General features: G+C 39.1%; 1 protein-coding gene across 4 annotated transcripts in view; it reads right to left on the bottom strand.

Annotated features, from left to right (window-relative positions):
• The window catches only part of CASK (calcium/calmodulin dependent serine protein kinase), a 363023-nt gene that overhangs the window by 83433 nt on the left and 265595 nt on the right, over positions 1-13995 (bottom strand). For all 4 annotated transcript variants that reach the window (XM_039255996.1, XM_039256003.1, XM_039256010.1 and 1 more), the window contains exon 10: positions 12566-12665. In XM_039255996.1, the coding sequence (XP_039111927.1) occupies positions 12566-12665 (100 nt within the window). The remainder of the gene's footprint in view (positions 1-12565; positions 12666-13995) is intronic.

Below are 13995 nucleotides of genomic sequence, written 5' to 3'. Positions count from 1 at the left end.
TAGTGCTGAGGTTGAGAAATTCTGCTTTAGATAATGATAAAAAATCTTGAATCTTTCTGTTCTGGAATTCCATGCTATTTCTAATTACTTCTGGGCTTGGGCTGCATCCAATTGCATGCACTTACTGGTGAGAATGTAAATTAGTATCACTTTCTCAGAAAGCAATCTGGTAACATATAGCAAAGAGCCTTACAAAATGCTCTTGTACTTGGACTCAGTAATTCCATTTCCAAAAAGAACTGCCTTAAGGAAAAAAATAGGAAAATGCAAAAAAGATTTATGTATGAGGATATTTATCATAGAAAATGGGGAAAATATCAAATAGTTAGGGAATGATTAAAGTATGCATCCATATGAAAAAAATACATATACAAGCTCAGGAAAAAAAATGGAATGAAATACACCAGAAGTGTAACAGCAGTGATCTTTACTTTCCTATTTATACTTCATTCTGTTCTTGTCCATATGTTCCAAGTGTTCTATAATGGGAAAAAAAGTTGCTATCTAAGCAACTGCTTTTCTCAGTATGATTTAATTATGGTAAAGATTTGGGGCACAAGCCACAAATCAAGTGGTTATCTACGTGTAACTTACTGCGGGTAATTTTTTTTTTTTTTTTTGACAAATTTGACTTTTGGAGATAACTGTAGATACATGTGCAGTTGTAAAAAATAATACAGAGAGATCTCATGTATCTTTTACCCAGCTCCCCCAATGGGAACATCTTGCAAAACTGCCATGCAACGTCATAACTGCGACACTGACACTGGCAGTCAAGCTACAGTGTATTTTCATCACCAAAGAGACCCTTCATTTTGCCCTTCTACAGCCACTCTCATTTCCTCCTATCCCTTCTCAACCCCTGGCGACTAACTAACCCGTTCCCCATTTCTGTAATTTTGTCAGGTTGAGGATGCTATAGAAATGGAACCATACGGTATACAATCTTTTGAGACTGACTTTTCTTGACCCAGCACAGGCTCTCTGGAGATTCATCGGCATTGCTGTGTGTATCAATAGTTTAATTCTTTTTATTGTTGGGCAGTATTCCATTGCATGGATGTACCACAGTTTGACCATTCGTCTACTGAAGAGACTGTGGATACTTTTAAATTTTGAATGATTATGGCTACCAGGTTCTTGGTATTCTTTCCCTGAAAATGTTAGTGGATATCAAGTAGGATAAGAAAAGGCGCAAGGCACAAATCAGTCCTCATTTCCCTTTGCTGTTCCTGAAAAGGCCTTAACCAAATCCATTTCCTTCTACCTGCTCTTCTCATGACTGTTACTTTGTTCTGAGTAGAGAACAAAACTCTGGAAATTAGTTCAAAGGTAGCTCTCTCATCATCCCTTACTGAAACCCTTGTAAAACAAGAGATGATATGAAGGACTTAGTTCCAAATGTCCCACTGAGCCCCTGACCCCTGCATATTGTCAATAGCAGAGTTCAACAATACCAAGTTTATGAAGTTACTAAAGCCAATTCTTAACTTCTGGACTTACTGAACTGCAATAACAAAAATACCAACGAAATGTTTGTATACTAAAAAAATTCAATGGATACCATAGAAACCTAATTATCACTTTAATTCAGTTATCTTAGTGGAATCTTAGTTTCTATTGTTTCTACCAGCATCACTTATGCAGATACATAATCTAGGTGGCAGTTTATTAATACTCTAAGGTTAAAATAAAACAACCTTGGGGGTGCCTGTGTGGGCTGAGTCAGTTAGGAATCCAACTTCACCTCAGGTCATGATCTCACAGTTTGTGGGTTCAAGCCCCACATCAGGCTCTATGCTGACAGCTCAGATCCTGGAGCCTGCTTCGGATTGTGTGTCTCCTTCTCTCTCTGCCCCTCCCCCCCCCTTGTGTACAGTCTCTGCCTCTATAAAATGAATAAACATTAAAGAAATATTTGGAATACATGGGGTACCTGGGTGGCTCAGCTGGTTAAGCGTCGGACTTAGGTTCAGGTCATGATCTCACGGTTCACGAGTTCAAGCCCCACATCAGGCTCTGTGCTGACAGCTCAGAACCTGGAGCCTGCTTTGGATTCTGTGTGTCTGTGTCTCTCTCTCTCTCTGCCCCTTCCCTGCTCATGTTCTCTCTCAAAAATAAACTTAAAAAATTTAAAAAAATAAAACAACCTTTGTATCTAGTGAACACCAAGATGACCAGTCTAACCCCTGGGAAGTAAATCTGGCTGTACTGGACCAGGGCTGTATCACTTGTTGGTCTGTGAACTTCAGGCTTCCAAGCAATATGTGCTCCACTAGCACACTCCATGCGTTACCCCACGTGTGCACTTGTTCACTCTCTTGTGCTGTCATGTCCTTAAGGCAGGTCTACATTTGATTCATTTTGGAACACCCCCAAAGTATGCACTGAATTACATTCTAAAGAAACATAATGATAACAGTGGTCCCCAATTCTTGAGTGTTTATTCTGTGCCGGGCACATCTTCAGGACAAGGCAGTAAGGTAGATATATTACCTGACCTTTCTAGATGGGGAATGGAGGTTCAGAGAAGTCGAGGAAGTGGTAGAACCAAGATTCAACCCCAGTATATCTGGCTCCTAAGTCTATGCTCTGCCTGACTTACTACATGAATTGGCTGTACGAGGAGACATGGGATAAATGTCAACAAGCTACATGTGGTTTATGCATGGATACGGAGGCTAGAAAAGAACCTGAACCCTACTGGGTCGGACAATAACCAAACCCTTACTGGACATTCCTGCTTTTTGCCAGGTGCTAGGCAGGGACTTCTAAGAAAACAGGTATGATTCCTGGCCTTGAGGAAGGGGCTCTCAGGTTAGTGTGTTAAGCAGGCATACTATACCCTGACATAAATGATCTACAAGAGGAAAAAACAAAACATCACAGAAATAGGCTGCCTAGCAAGACGCAGGGACAGACTTAGGAGGCGAATGAGCAGGAACAACACATCCACCTGGGGTCTAATGTACTCTGATGGACGCAGAGGATGCTTTGCTGGGAAGCACAAAAGCATGAAAGTACTTGTTAGCCTGTGTTTCCAGTAGGCAAGACCCACCGGGTCAACGGTCTATTTAACCTCCTTGGATCTTGTCACCTCTTCTGAACTAATTTATATAGTCTTGCCCTGTACCAAATGCGGTTCACTTTGTGGCTTTTCAATCACAAAAAGAAGCACTTCCATAGCTGTACTCAAGCTGCCTATTGCAGTTTCTGTAAAGTGCCCTAAATTTTAAGTTTCTGAAATTAGGTAGGAAACTTACACTTGTTATTCCATTTCTCCTTTATTTTCTCACATTGAATAAATGCATAGTTTTGGTCTAACCTCAAAATTTTTCTTTAACCTTGATCACTGTAACACTTTCCACTGATATCTCTCCTAGTTCTTTCTTTCTTTGGGTATGACCGGCAGAACCACAGAAACATGTTCTTTGTTGGATATATATGTACAACTGGTATCTGTAGTTCAACACCAAGGCTATCTAAACGTTTGTCTCATAATTTTTCAATTCAATATAAGATGTATATACACACAAAGACACTTCTGGGCTCTTCCACGGCTATTTGTTTTAAATACTGAGGCAGTAGTAATAATTAAGACAATACAACATAACACAACACAGCACACACACACACACACACACACACACAGGCTCTTAACTGCTATTGGTATTTATTTTGTGGATTAATCCTGTCATATCTGAAAGAACTATTCACTATTCTCAAACACTGAAAAAGATTTTTTTCCCTATAAAACCTTTGAATAGTAATGGCCTTGTAAAAATTCAGTCAGTAAATAGCACATGAGTTCACCTCAGGGAGCAATTTATTTAATGGCAGGACTATTCACTTTTGCATTCTAGGCTGTGCTTTGTTAGAGGGCTTTGTACAAAAAGACACAATGAAGGGTGTTTGATTAAAATTTATATTTTTCTGAGTAAATTCTGGAGATTTGAAAATCAAGTATTATAATACAATACATAACCACAGAAAACAGCTTATTTTACAGCACAGTTTCCTTAGAGTCATAATAAAATTATTTTGCTACTTGTATTTGTGTAATAGTTTATAATTTTCAAAGTGCTTTTTATTTATTTTTATTGTAAAAATTTTTAATGTTTATTTATTTTTGAGAGACACAGAGAGACAGAGCATGAATCGGGAGGGGCAGAGAGGGAGGGAGACACAGAATCCAAAGTAGGCTCCAGGCTCCCAGCTATCAGCACAGAGGCCTGACATGGGGCTCGAACCCACAAACCATGAGATCATGACCTGAGCTGAAGTTGGATGCTTCACAGACTGAGCCACCCAGGTGCCCCTCCAAAGTGCTTTTATACTCATTACCTTATGTGATTCCACAGTATTCCTGTCCTGTAGGCAATTGTTTTTTATACTTGGAAAATTGGAGGCTCAACAGGGTCAAATGCTCAGGCCACAGCAGTGAGCAGAAGAGCAAGTCCCAAAAGTCAGGTCTGTGACAGTCAGTCTACTATAGACTGGCTCCACCTGAAATCATGTTTCACTCTCAGCAACATGTCTGAATGATTTGCACTTGGTCATAAGAGGACATCCAATTTCTATTCTCTCTTTAATCTCAATTTATTTCCCGTATAAGGCTTATTTTTGTAGGCCTTAGTCTAAAAATTTCACGATGATAAATTAGAAGGTAACCAAGCCCTGCCTTCAGGCTAATATCTTAATTTATGCCCACTTCATTTGGTAATCAAGTTTGTATCTAAAAATTAGTTTGATACGGGTCCCTGGTGGCTCTGTCAGTGAGTCTCTGACTCTTGATTTGGGCTCAGGTCATGATTTCACAGTTTATGGGATTAAGCCCCGTGTTGGACTCTGAACCGACAGCACAGAGCCTGCTTGGGATTCTTTCTCTCCCTCTCTCTCTCTGTCCCTCCCCTGCTTGCAGGTGCGTGTGCTCTCTCTCTCTTTCTCTCTCAAAATAAATAAACATTAAAAAAATTTAGGTTGATACTTATACACTTTAACTTTGAACCTTTCTGCTTTTTCTGAGTCATACTATAAAAACAAGTTTTGCAAAGGTTTCTGCTACTATTATGAAATAATAATCAAAAAGCATAAACATGTCAACTGTTTTAATAATGTTTTCAGGGTCAGGGCACCTGGGTGGCTCAGTGGATTAAGTGTCTGACTTTGGCTCAGGCCATGATCTCACAATTTGTGGGTTCAATCCCTGTGTCAGGCTCTGTGCTGATAGCTCGGAGCCTGGAGCCTGCTTTGGATTCTGTGTCTCCCTCTCTCTCTGCCCCTCCCCTGCTCGTGCTCTCTCTCTGTCTCAAAAAAAAAATTTTTTTTTAATAAAAAAATGTTTTCAGAGTCTATTTCTTTAAAGAGGAATATGCTTTTAAGGTAAATAAAAACTCTTGAATCCAGAACAACTGCATCACAAGAGTGGAAAAGTCTCATGAAAAAGTTGACTGAGTAGAAATCATTTGAAAGGAAGACAGAAAAATAAACAGAATGTTTAAGCTAAAAATTCTGTCTCAAAGTGGGCTGAATCTGTCTTCTTAAAATTATTTCTCCCTATGTTTTATGATGAAAAATTTCAAACATATAGCAAGTGGAAAGGAGAGGTGTACTCACTGCCTACATTATACTACTGTTAGCAATTTGTGATATTTGCTTTATCACACATCTATCTATTAATTCATGTTATTTCATTAATTTCCTTTTTTTTAAATTTTTTTTAATGTTTTATTTATTTCTAGGAGAGAGAGAGAGACAGCGTGAGCAGGGGAGGGTCAGAGAGAGAGGGAGTCACAGACTGAAACAGGCTCCAGGCTCTGAGCTGGCAGTCAGCACAGAGCCCGACGCGGGGCTCGAACCCACGAACCGCGAGATCATGACCCAAGCGAAAGTCGGACGCTTAACCGACTAAGCCACCCAGGCGCCCCCCCCCCTCTTTTTTTTTTTTTTAAAGTTTTACTTACTTTAATGAAGGGGCGCCTGGGTGGTGCCCCTTCATTCATTTTGAAACAAGTGGCAGCGTGGACACCTGCACCCCTAAACACTTCAGCATAGATTTTAGTACTATCTCTCTCAGGTAACATTTACACAGAGTGAAATAAACAAATCTTAAGTGTACTGTTCCAATGAGTTTTGACAAATTTATATACTGCATCCATCTGATAATTGCATACACACATGCGTGTAAGTTAGTTCAGTAATAAAATATTTGTATGTGTATATTTAAAAAGTTATATGGATAGCTATAAAGCCCAGTATCACTGAGCAAATTCACTATCTGTACCTAGTCTAGCTTTTTCTGGAGTTACCAATTACCTCTTTCCTGTTGTATTAGCAATCCCATTGATAGAACACGGAATTCACCACACACACACAAACACACACACACACACATTCATATCACCTACTCAAAGCCCCTACCTGTAAGCACAAGAGCATTTTTAAAAAATCTGCATACTAAAGTATAATTTATTACGTTTCAAATTCACCAATATAAGGGTCTATTTCATCTTTCAAAAAAAGTTCTCTCTTGTCTCTTTGCAGTCAAAAGCTTTCCCTCTCCCTTGGACGACAGCTTTAATTCCCACTGTACAAAGAAAATTCTGGTTATCAATCAAGTTATATACAATAGTGAATCTTGTAATGGAAATTGTATTTTGGACTTAAGCATTTGAACTATATCCAATTCAAGCTATGAAAACTTACACATGGTGATAAATCCTTTAGATTCTTTATGTATATAGGGCAGACACCTCAAAATTGAGTATTAGTTAAAGTAAGTACACTCTGTAAATGGATTCTGTTAGAGCACAGATGCTATAATTCTAATGCCATTATGCTTGTTAAAATAGTCTGTTTTCAAATAGCACCACTGTTGGGCACAGATTTGTCAAAGCACTTTAAATAATATTTCATTGGTTAAGTGCCTATTCATATAAAACTTTACAACTATGGAAAAACACTACTTGATACTCCCAAGATGCTTTCATTTCCAAATGACATGATAGGTCTACTGATTAAAAAAAGCAGCAAAAAAAAAAGGAGGGACGTGCTAAATCCGGAGAAACAAAAGCAGTTACAAATGGGAAGTGTCTTACAGTCATTAAAATGTGGGCAGCCTCTAAAATGGCCTCCAAGATCCCTGCCTCCTGCTATTCACACCCCTGTATAATCAAATCGCTCCCCTGGAGTGTGGGGTGGACTTATTAACTCACCTGTAATGAAGAGAATAGGGCAGAAATGATAAGATGTCACTTCTGAGATGAGGTTACAAAAACCGTGGCTTTTGTCTTGGACACTCTTACTTTTGCCCTCCCTTTTTGATCATTCATGCTGGGAGAAAAAACTTCTATGTCGTGAGCAGCCCTAGGAAGGGGCCCATTAGCCAGTAAGGAACTGCAGCCTGTCAGTGACAATGATAGTGAGTCTGGAAGAGGATTCCATCCCCAGCCCTGCAGTTGGGCCTTTAGATGAGACTGCAGCCCCGGACGACAGCTCAGCTTTAGTTTCATGGGAGATCTTGAGCCAGAGGTGCCATATCCAGATTCCTGACCCACAGAAAGTGTGAAAGGATAAATCCTGCTTTGAGGGGATTTGTTACACAGCAACAGATAACTTACACACTGTGAGATTTTTGTATTAAATCAGCTGCAACTGGAGCTACGAGTAACAAATGCAAGAGAATATGACAATGTATGCAATTATTAGCATCCAGATTTTCTAATTTATTTTTGTTTCTTATATACTTCCCCCCAGTAAGCACAACTTAGAGGGAAAGGCTTATTTTACTGTTTTAATGGAAATTACTGAAATAATTGTAGATCATATGCCATCATAAGAAATACAGAGATCCTTTGTATATTTTGCTCAGTGTCCCTGTTAGCAACATTTTACAAAGTTATCGTGTCATCACAGCCAGAATATAGACACTGATATAATCCACCCATCTTATTCAGATTGCCGTAATCTTACTTGTATTCATTTGTGTGCTAATTTCTTACCTATTTTTTACTTTAATATTGTCACATAATCAAATTATGTCCGTTTGTAATTAAAATCTAGCCATTATATTAGTCAGTAAATGGCCTTCCTGGTGGTAAAAGTTGTTGAGACACATGAATTCAGTTTATTCCACAGCTCCATATTAAATAACTAAAAATTCAGTCAGTAAGAGAGAGTAGTGAAAATTGCTTATAGTTTATGTGATCGTCAAAGGAAAATTCACTTACCCTGAAAGTTTTCTTGAAAGCAAAACTATAAAAAAAAGTTACCCTTTCCCCCGAAATGACTGTATTCGTGCTTGAAATTCAGATGTGAGGTAAGTGCAGTTAAAATTTTAACACTGCCTGTTTTCCTCTTATGAAAGTGAGAAGTTAGTATTATTTGTATGGTAATGCCTCAGGAAATCAATACAGCCACGTTTTGATTTTGCAGTCAGGCAGTGTTAAAATTCACAATCAAACATCTAAACACAAACAGCCAAGGAAAAAGTCAAGCCGCTTATGAACCATGCAAAGCCAAACACTTTTGCACAAAAGATAAAGCTTAGAGGTAAACAAAGGGATACCTACTTTCTGCTGCTAGAAGTCCTAAGGAGGAAGGCAGCATATGGACAAACAACAAACAGTATGATTTTAGAGCAAGCAGGTTATTGAGCTACGGTTGAGCCCCGTAGATGAGCCACAAGAAACACGGTCCCCCAGCAGAGCCCAAAGTGAATCCTTGTGTTCCATGAGTGCATTCCCTGGGACTGTTAAGGACTTCAGTCATTAAAACACTGGAATCGAGGAGCGCCTGGGTGGCTCAGTTGGTCGAGTGTCCGACTTGGGCTCAGGTCATGATCTCACAGCTTGTGGGTTTGAACTCCTTGTCGGACTCTGTGCTGACAGCTCAGAATCTGGAGCCTGGTTTGGATTCTGTGTCTCCCTTTCTCTCTGCACCACCCCCACTCATGCTCTGTCTCTTTCTCTCTCTCTCAAAAATAAATACACATTAAAAAAATTTTTAAAAACAAACAAGAAAACCACACTGGGTTCATATTCTCACTTCTTTGATTTGAAATAGGAGAAAAGAAGATTTCAACTTTGGATAAGTAAGTAACAAAGGCAAGATATACTCTTCATCATGTGATTAAATTCATCAAATTCTAGTGAATGTATAATGGGCTGATTTTGATAATCAAGACAGAAAAAAAAAATCTCTTACATAAAAATTGTTTTACAATGTAGTAGCATACCTAAACATGCTGGACTCTTCTTTAGATGACAAATGGGGAAAAGGCTGAATTTTAAATTTGTTTTAAAATTGTGATTTTAAATAGAATTTGGGGGGAGGAACCAAAATAGGATAGTCATCTTTTAATTTTGTCAAGCAAGGTCATTAAAGAAAACAAACTATTTATTATTATTGCATAGAAAGAACAGAACAGGCATTATCTAAAGATTAAAAAACAGACTGTCATTCTCAAGAAATGGCGGTTGGTGACTGTCTGTAACCCCTCCTTCCCTGGAGCTCCCCATCCCCGCCCTACAAACACATGCTTTCTTTTTTTTAATTAAAAATTTTTTTAATGTTTTTTATTTTGAGAGAGAGGGAGAGACACAGCACAAGCAGAGGAGGGGCAGAGAGACAGGGAGAACAGAACACTAAGCAGGCTCCAGGCACCAAGCTGCCAGTGCAGAGCCCAACGTGGGGTGAAAACTCATGAACCGTGAGATCATGACCTGAGCCGAAGTCGGACGCCTAACTGACTGAGCCCCCCAGGCGCCCCTAAGCACATGCTTTCTGATCATTTTTCTCTTTTTGCCACAGACTTGCAAGAACTTTCAGGTAATGCTGAAAGGTGCTTTGTGTCTTGGACTGTAACAAGCCCATGCAAACTTAAACAGAAAGGTGGTGGACAGATTAATGTTGCAACTTAAAATAAATGATGCAGAATTTAAAGATTAGGGTTAAACAGACAAGAATTTAGGCTGGAAAATGGAAATATTAAAAAACAAAAATGAAATGGAAACTGAAAATACAGATGTGTTAATTAGGAAAATATTAGAATTTTCTTCAAAATGTTCTGTTGTCTTTGAGACGGACATTTGCATGTCAAATGAAGATACAGACTGCTTACAAGATCATTAAGATCCAGAAATTTAAAAAAAAAGGTGTGACTGCAGGAAAGGGAAGCAAGAGGGAATGTGAAATTGTGAACAACTAATTCACGAGCTAGCAGGCTACCCACAAGACGGTGGGGGAAATTTCATTTTTGTTTAAAAAGCAAATGCTGTAGTCAGAAGCTATTTCGACCATATCACTTACAGACTGTACTGAAAAACAAAAAACTGGGCAATAAAAATGTATTTGATGGAAAATTAAGCATGCTATAACTATGGACAATTCCTTCCCTAAAAGAAAAATCTGACATTTTAACAGAAAGGAACACTTAAAAGCTCATTAAACTCTCACCAGGCAGAGATACATATTAAGAAGCAATAGTAAAGGTCAGGTCTGTGAAGCTATTTCAAGGATCATACTGCTTCCCAGACCCGATTTTAAGATGAAAATGGTATTAGATCTTGACCGAAAACGTCTCAATATAGTCCAAGTTTGTGGCTGCATCATGTAGTCACAATATGACTTAACACCATTACTGGGTCCACTCGCACTAGATGGGTCTACTGTAAACAGTGTGGAGGGAAGGGAGATGTTTTGAGCTAACAAATACCAACCCCAGTGCTATAGGTGGAGGGAACAAAATGGACTGGAAGGGGAAAAAAAAAAAAGACAGATATGAAGCAACAGGGAGCTGGGGAGTGTACCTATAAACGTAACTACAGCCTTGCCTTTCATGTGGTAAGGGCTCTGGATAATCACAAAGTCAGAGCAAGAGGAAACCAGCAAGGCTTTCTCTTCAGAGAGTCTCTTTTCTGAGATTCCCATTTCTGAATGTTTTTGGAAATCACCTTCACTCAAAAGAGGAAGATTCACATCCCAATTGGTGAAGGTCAAAATGAGGAACTACACAGTGGCTGTACTGGGGAAACTCAATCCCGTTCTTTTCCACCAGGTGTAAGAAGCACATACCAACTGGTAAGAAAACGTGTGCACGAGAACTTGTCTGTGCACATACGTGTATAAACACAGGGAAGGAAGAAGCAGAAATACTGACGAATGCTCATAGTGGTGAAGGACCACCACTAGCAATAAAGGGAGAATGGATGTGAGAATGCTTCTGGAGTCCAATGGTAATAAACCGAACATCGAATGAGTCAGCCCAAAAGTACAAACATCAAACCAATAGCACAAAGGCAACCACATGGCAGATACTGAGGGACTCTAATGTGAGAAGGGAGAAAAGCTCAGGGTGGAGGGCATAGGATTCAGATGTAAATACATACATAAATGAAATTTTGAAAGTATAACACACACATATGTGCATTTATATAAACGTATAAATGGATGCTACAGATTTTTATTTTTTTATTATTAAAATATTACATTTATTTATTTGTGAGGGACAGAGAGAGCACGAGTGGGAGAGGGGCCGAGAGAGAGAGGGAAGCACAGAATCTGAAGCAGGCTCCAGGCTCTGAGCTGTCAGCACAAAGCCCAATGCGGGGCTCAAACCCACGAACTGTGAGATCATGACCTGAGCTGAAGTAGGACCCTTAACTGACTGAGCCACCCAGACGCCCCAGGATACCACAAATTTTTAATAAATGATCCTTGAGAATACCTCACTAATAAAATGGAAATCTGAGCACTTTATAAAATAATTTTCTGAACAGTGGGTTTTTCGCCCCCAGGAGTACCTATTTGATCCAAATAGGTAACCCTTTCGTGTTCTCCTATGAATGCTTGTATACATGTGTTATAGGCGTCATAAAAAAGAGAGGAACTTGTAAGTTGTTTTGAGAGATTATTCACACGACACATTTACATTGAAAGATAAAATTAAAAGTAATATTGTCCCAAGGTCTGATCTGCCATGGTTGACAGGGGAAAATCTTGTATCGGGAGTTTTTTTGTTGGGGGCGCCTGGGTGGCTCAGTTGGTTAAGTGCCCAACTCTTGATTTCAGTTCAGGTCATGATCTCACAGTTTGTGCATTTGAGCCCTGAGTTGGGCTCTGCACTGAAAGAGCTTGAGATTCTCTCTGTCCCTTTCTCTGCCCCTCCCCTGCTCATGCATGCTCTCTCTCAAAATTAATAAACATTAAAAATAATAAAGTTTTTTGTTGGGGTGTAAGGTAATAAGAAAGATCCAAAAAGACTGACTACAATATTGGATTGGATGAACTGCGATGTTGGGTCTGGAGTGGGAAAAAGGGAAGAAGTATTTCTGAGGTAAAAAGAAAACAGAGAAATGGTGGTTTTGGAAGAGCAGGGGAAAGCAGCTTCGGTAGTAAAATTAAAAGGAAGCAGACACATATGGATGGAATTTGGTTATTGACAAACTTCCTCAGAATTCCTTGGGAGATCTGACTAGATTCACAGGAAAAGTTTATTTACAGTGGAAGAGAAAGGATGTAGACACCAAATAATTCACACTGGTTAATGAACGAATGATCCAGTTACCTGAGGAGGTAGGGTCTTCGGAAAAATCTGGCAACTCTTCGGGGGGGTCACCATAGAACGAGTTGAATTTGTGACTTGACACAGCTGCTAGTACTGCACCCTAAAACAAAAACATGGGAAAAAATATTAAAACACATACATATAAAAAAGTTCATTAACAAATATGAGGATTTTCAGAAAGTCAAACCTGTAAGAGGTGACAACTAGAAGAGGGGTAGCTTTTAAATGAGTTTGATTCTTTCAAATTAATCACATGGGCATATACGAAAACACCGGGGAGGATTGGGAAGGTCCATGAAACCATTTACATCTTGAACTCAATCACATACCACAAAATGAAATATTCTGCAGACACTACGAAATGATGCCGAAGGATGTTTAAAAAAACAGAAAGATGCTTGTGAGTTACATAAAAAAGGTTTTAAAACAATCTGTAGTATGACCTCATGTTTGGGAAAAGAGGTTAATATAGATAAAAAGACCAAACATATACCAAAATGTTAATAGCATTATCTCTGGGAAGTAGGAAAGAGTCACTTTTCCTTTTTTAAAATCTCTGCCCCCCCTCTTTTTGTTAACAGTGACTATGTGTTACTCTCAATCAATCAGGCCATACAGCAGAACCAACTACAGGTAACTCCTTTTATTATTTTTTTTTAAAGATTTTATTTTTTAAGTAATCTCTCTATCCAACATGGGGCTCAAACCCACAACCTTGAGCTCAAGAGTTGCACGCTCCACTGACTGAGCCAGCAAGGCGCCCCTATAGGTGACTCTGTAAACAACATGCATAGGTTGCCCTGATTCCTCGTTGAGAATTACTGTCATCTGGAGTGTGTGACATCCCTTAGGACTGCTGGGTGGAGAAATGTTGGGAATTGTTTCAGTAACAATTAGAACAATATGAGTTGTTTTGTGAAACTGTTCAATTGTGCGACTGTTAGGTGGGAGTCAGAATATCTGGGTATGTTCCTTGGCTGGTCCACTTTCCAGCTGCCTGATACTACCTGAGTCAGTATTAAAAATGACATAACTTACCTTACAGGATTGTCAAAAGTTGTAATGTATATGAAAGTGTTTTGTGAACCGTAAAGCATTTTGTAAGTGCAAACTGTCACTAAGCTTAGTAATATAGAGCTAGAACGTGAGCATAGCCTTTTGCTGGTCGAGGTGGAATTACTCATTTAGGTAGTTTAAGGATTCAATCACTTACGTAGTCTACATTTTAAATACTGAACTTGAGGATTTTTCTGAAAAGAAAGATAAATCTTTTTTTTAAGTTTATTTATTTTGAGAGAGAGGGAGGGAGAGAAAGAAAGGAGCGGGGCACGTGTGGTGGAGGGGCAGGAAGAGAAGGAGCACAGAGCCCGACATGGGGCTTGATATCATGAACTGGGCAATCATGACCTGAGCCAAAATCAAGAGCCAGT

The sequence above is a fragment of the Hyaena hyaena genome, unplaced genomic scaffold, assembly GCF_003009895.1.
Source record: "Hyaena hyaena isolate Hyena2069 unplaced genomic scaffold, ASM300989v1 scaffold_12, whole genome shotgun sequence".
NCBI classification, from domain to species: domain Eukaryota; kingdom Metazoa; phylum Chordata; class Mammalia; order Carnivora; family Hyaenidae; genus Hyaena; species Hyaena hyaena.
Note: the sequence above shows the minus strand (reverse complement) of the source record. Positions and strands in the feature narration are given on the sequence as shown.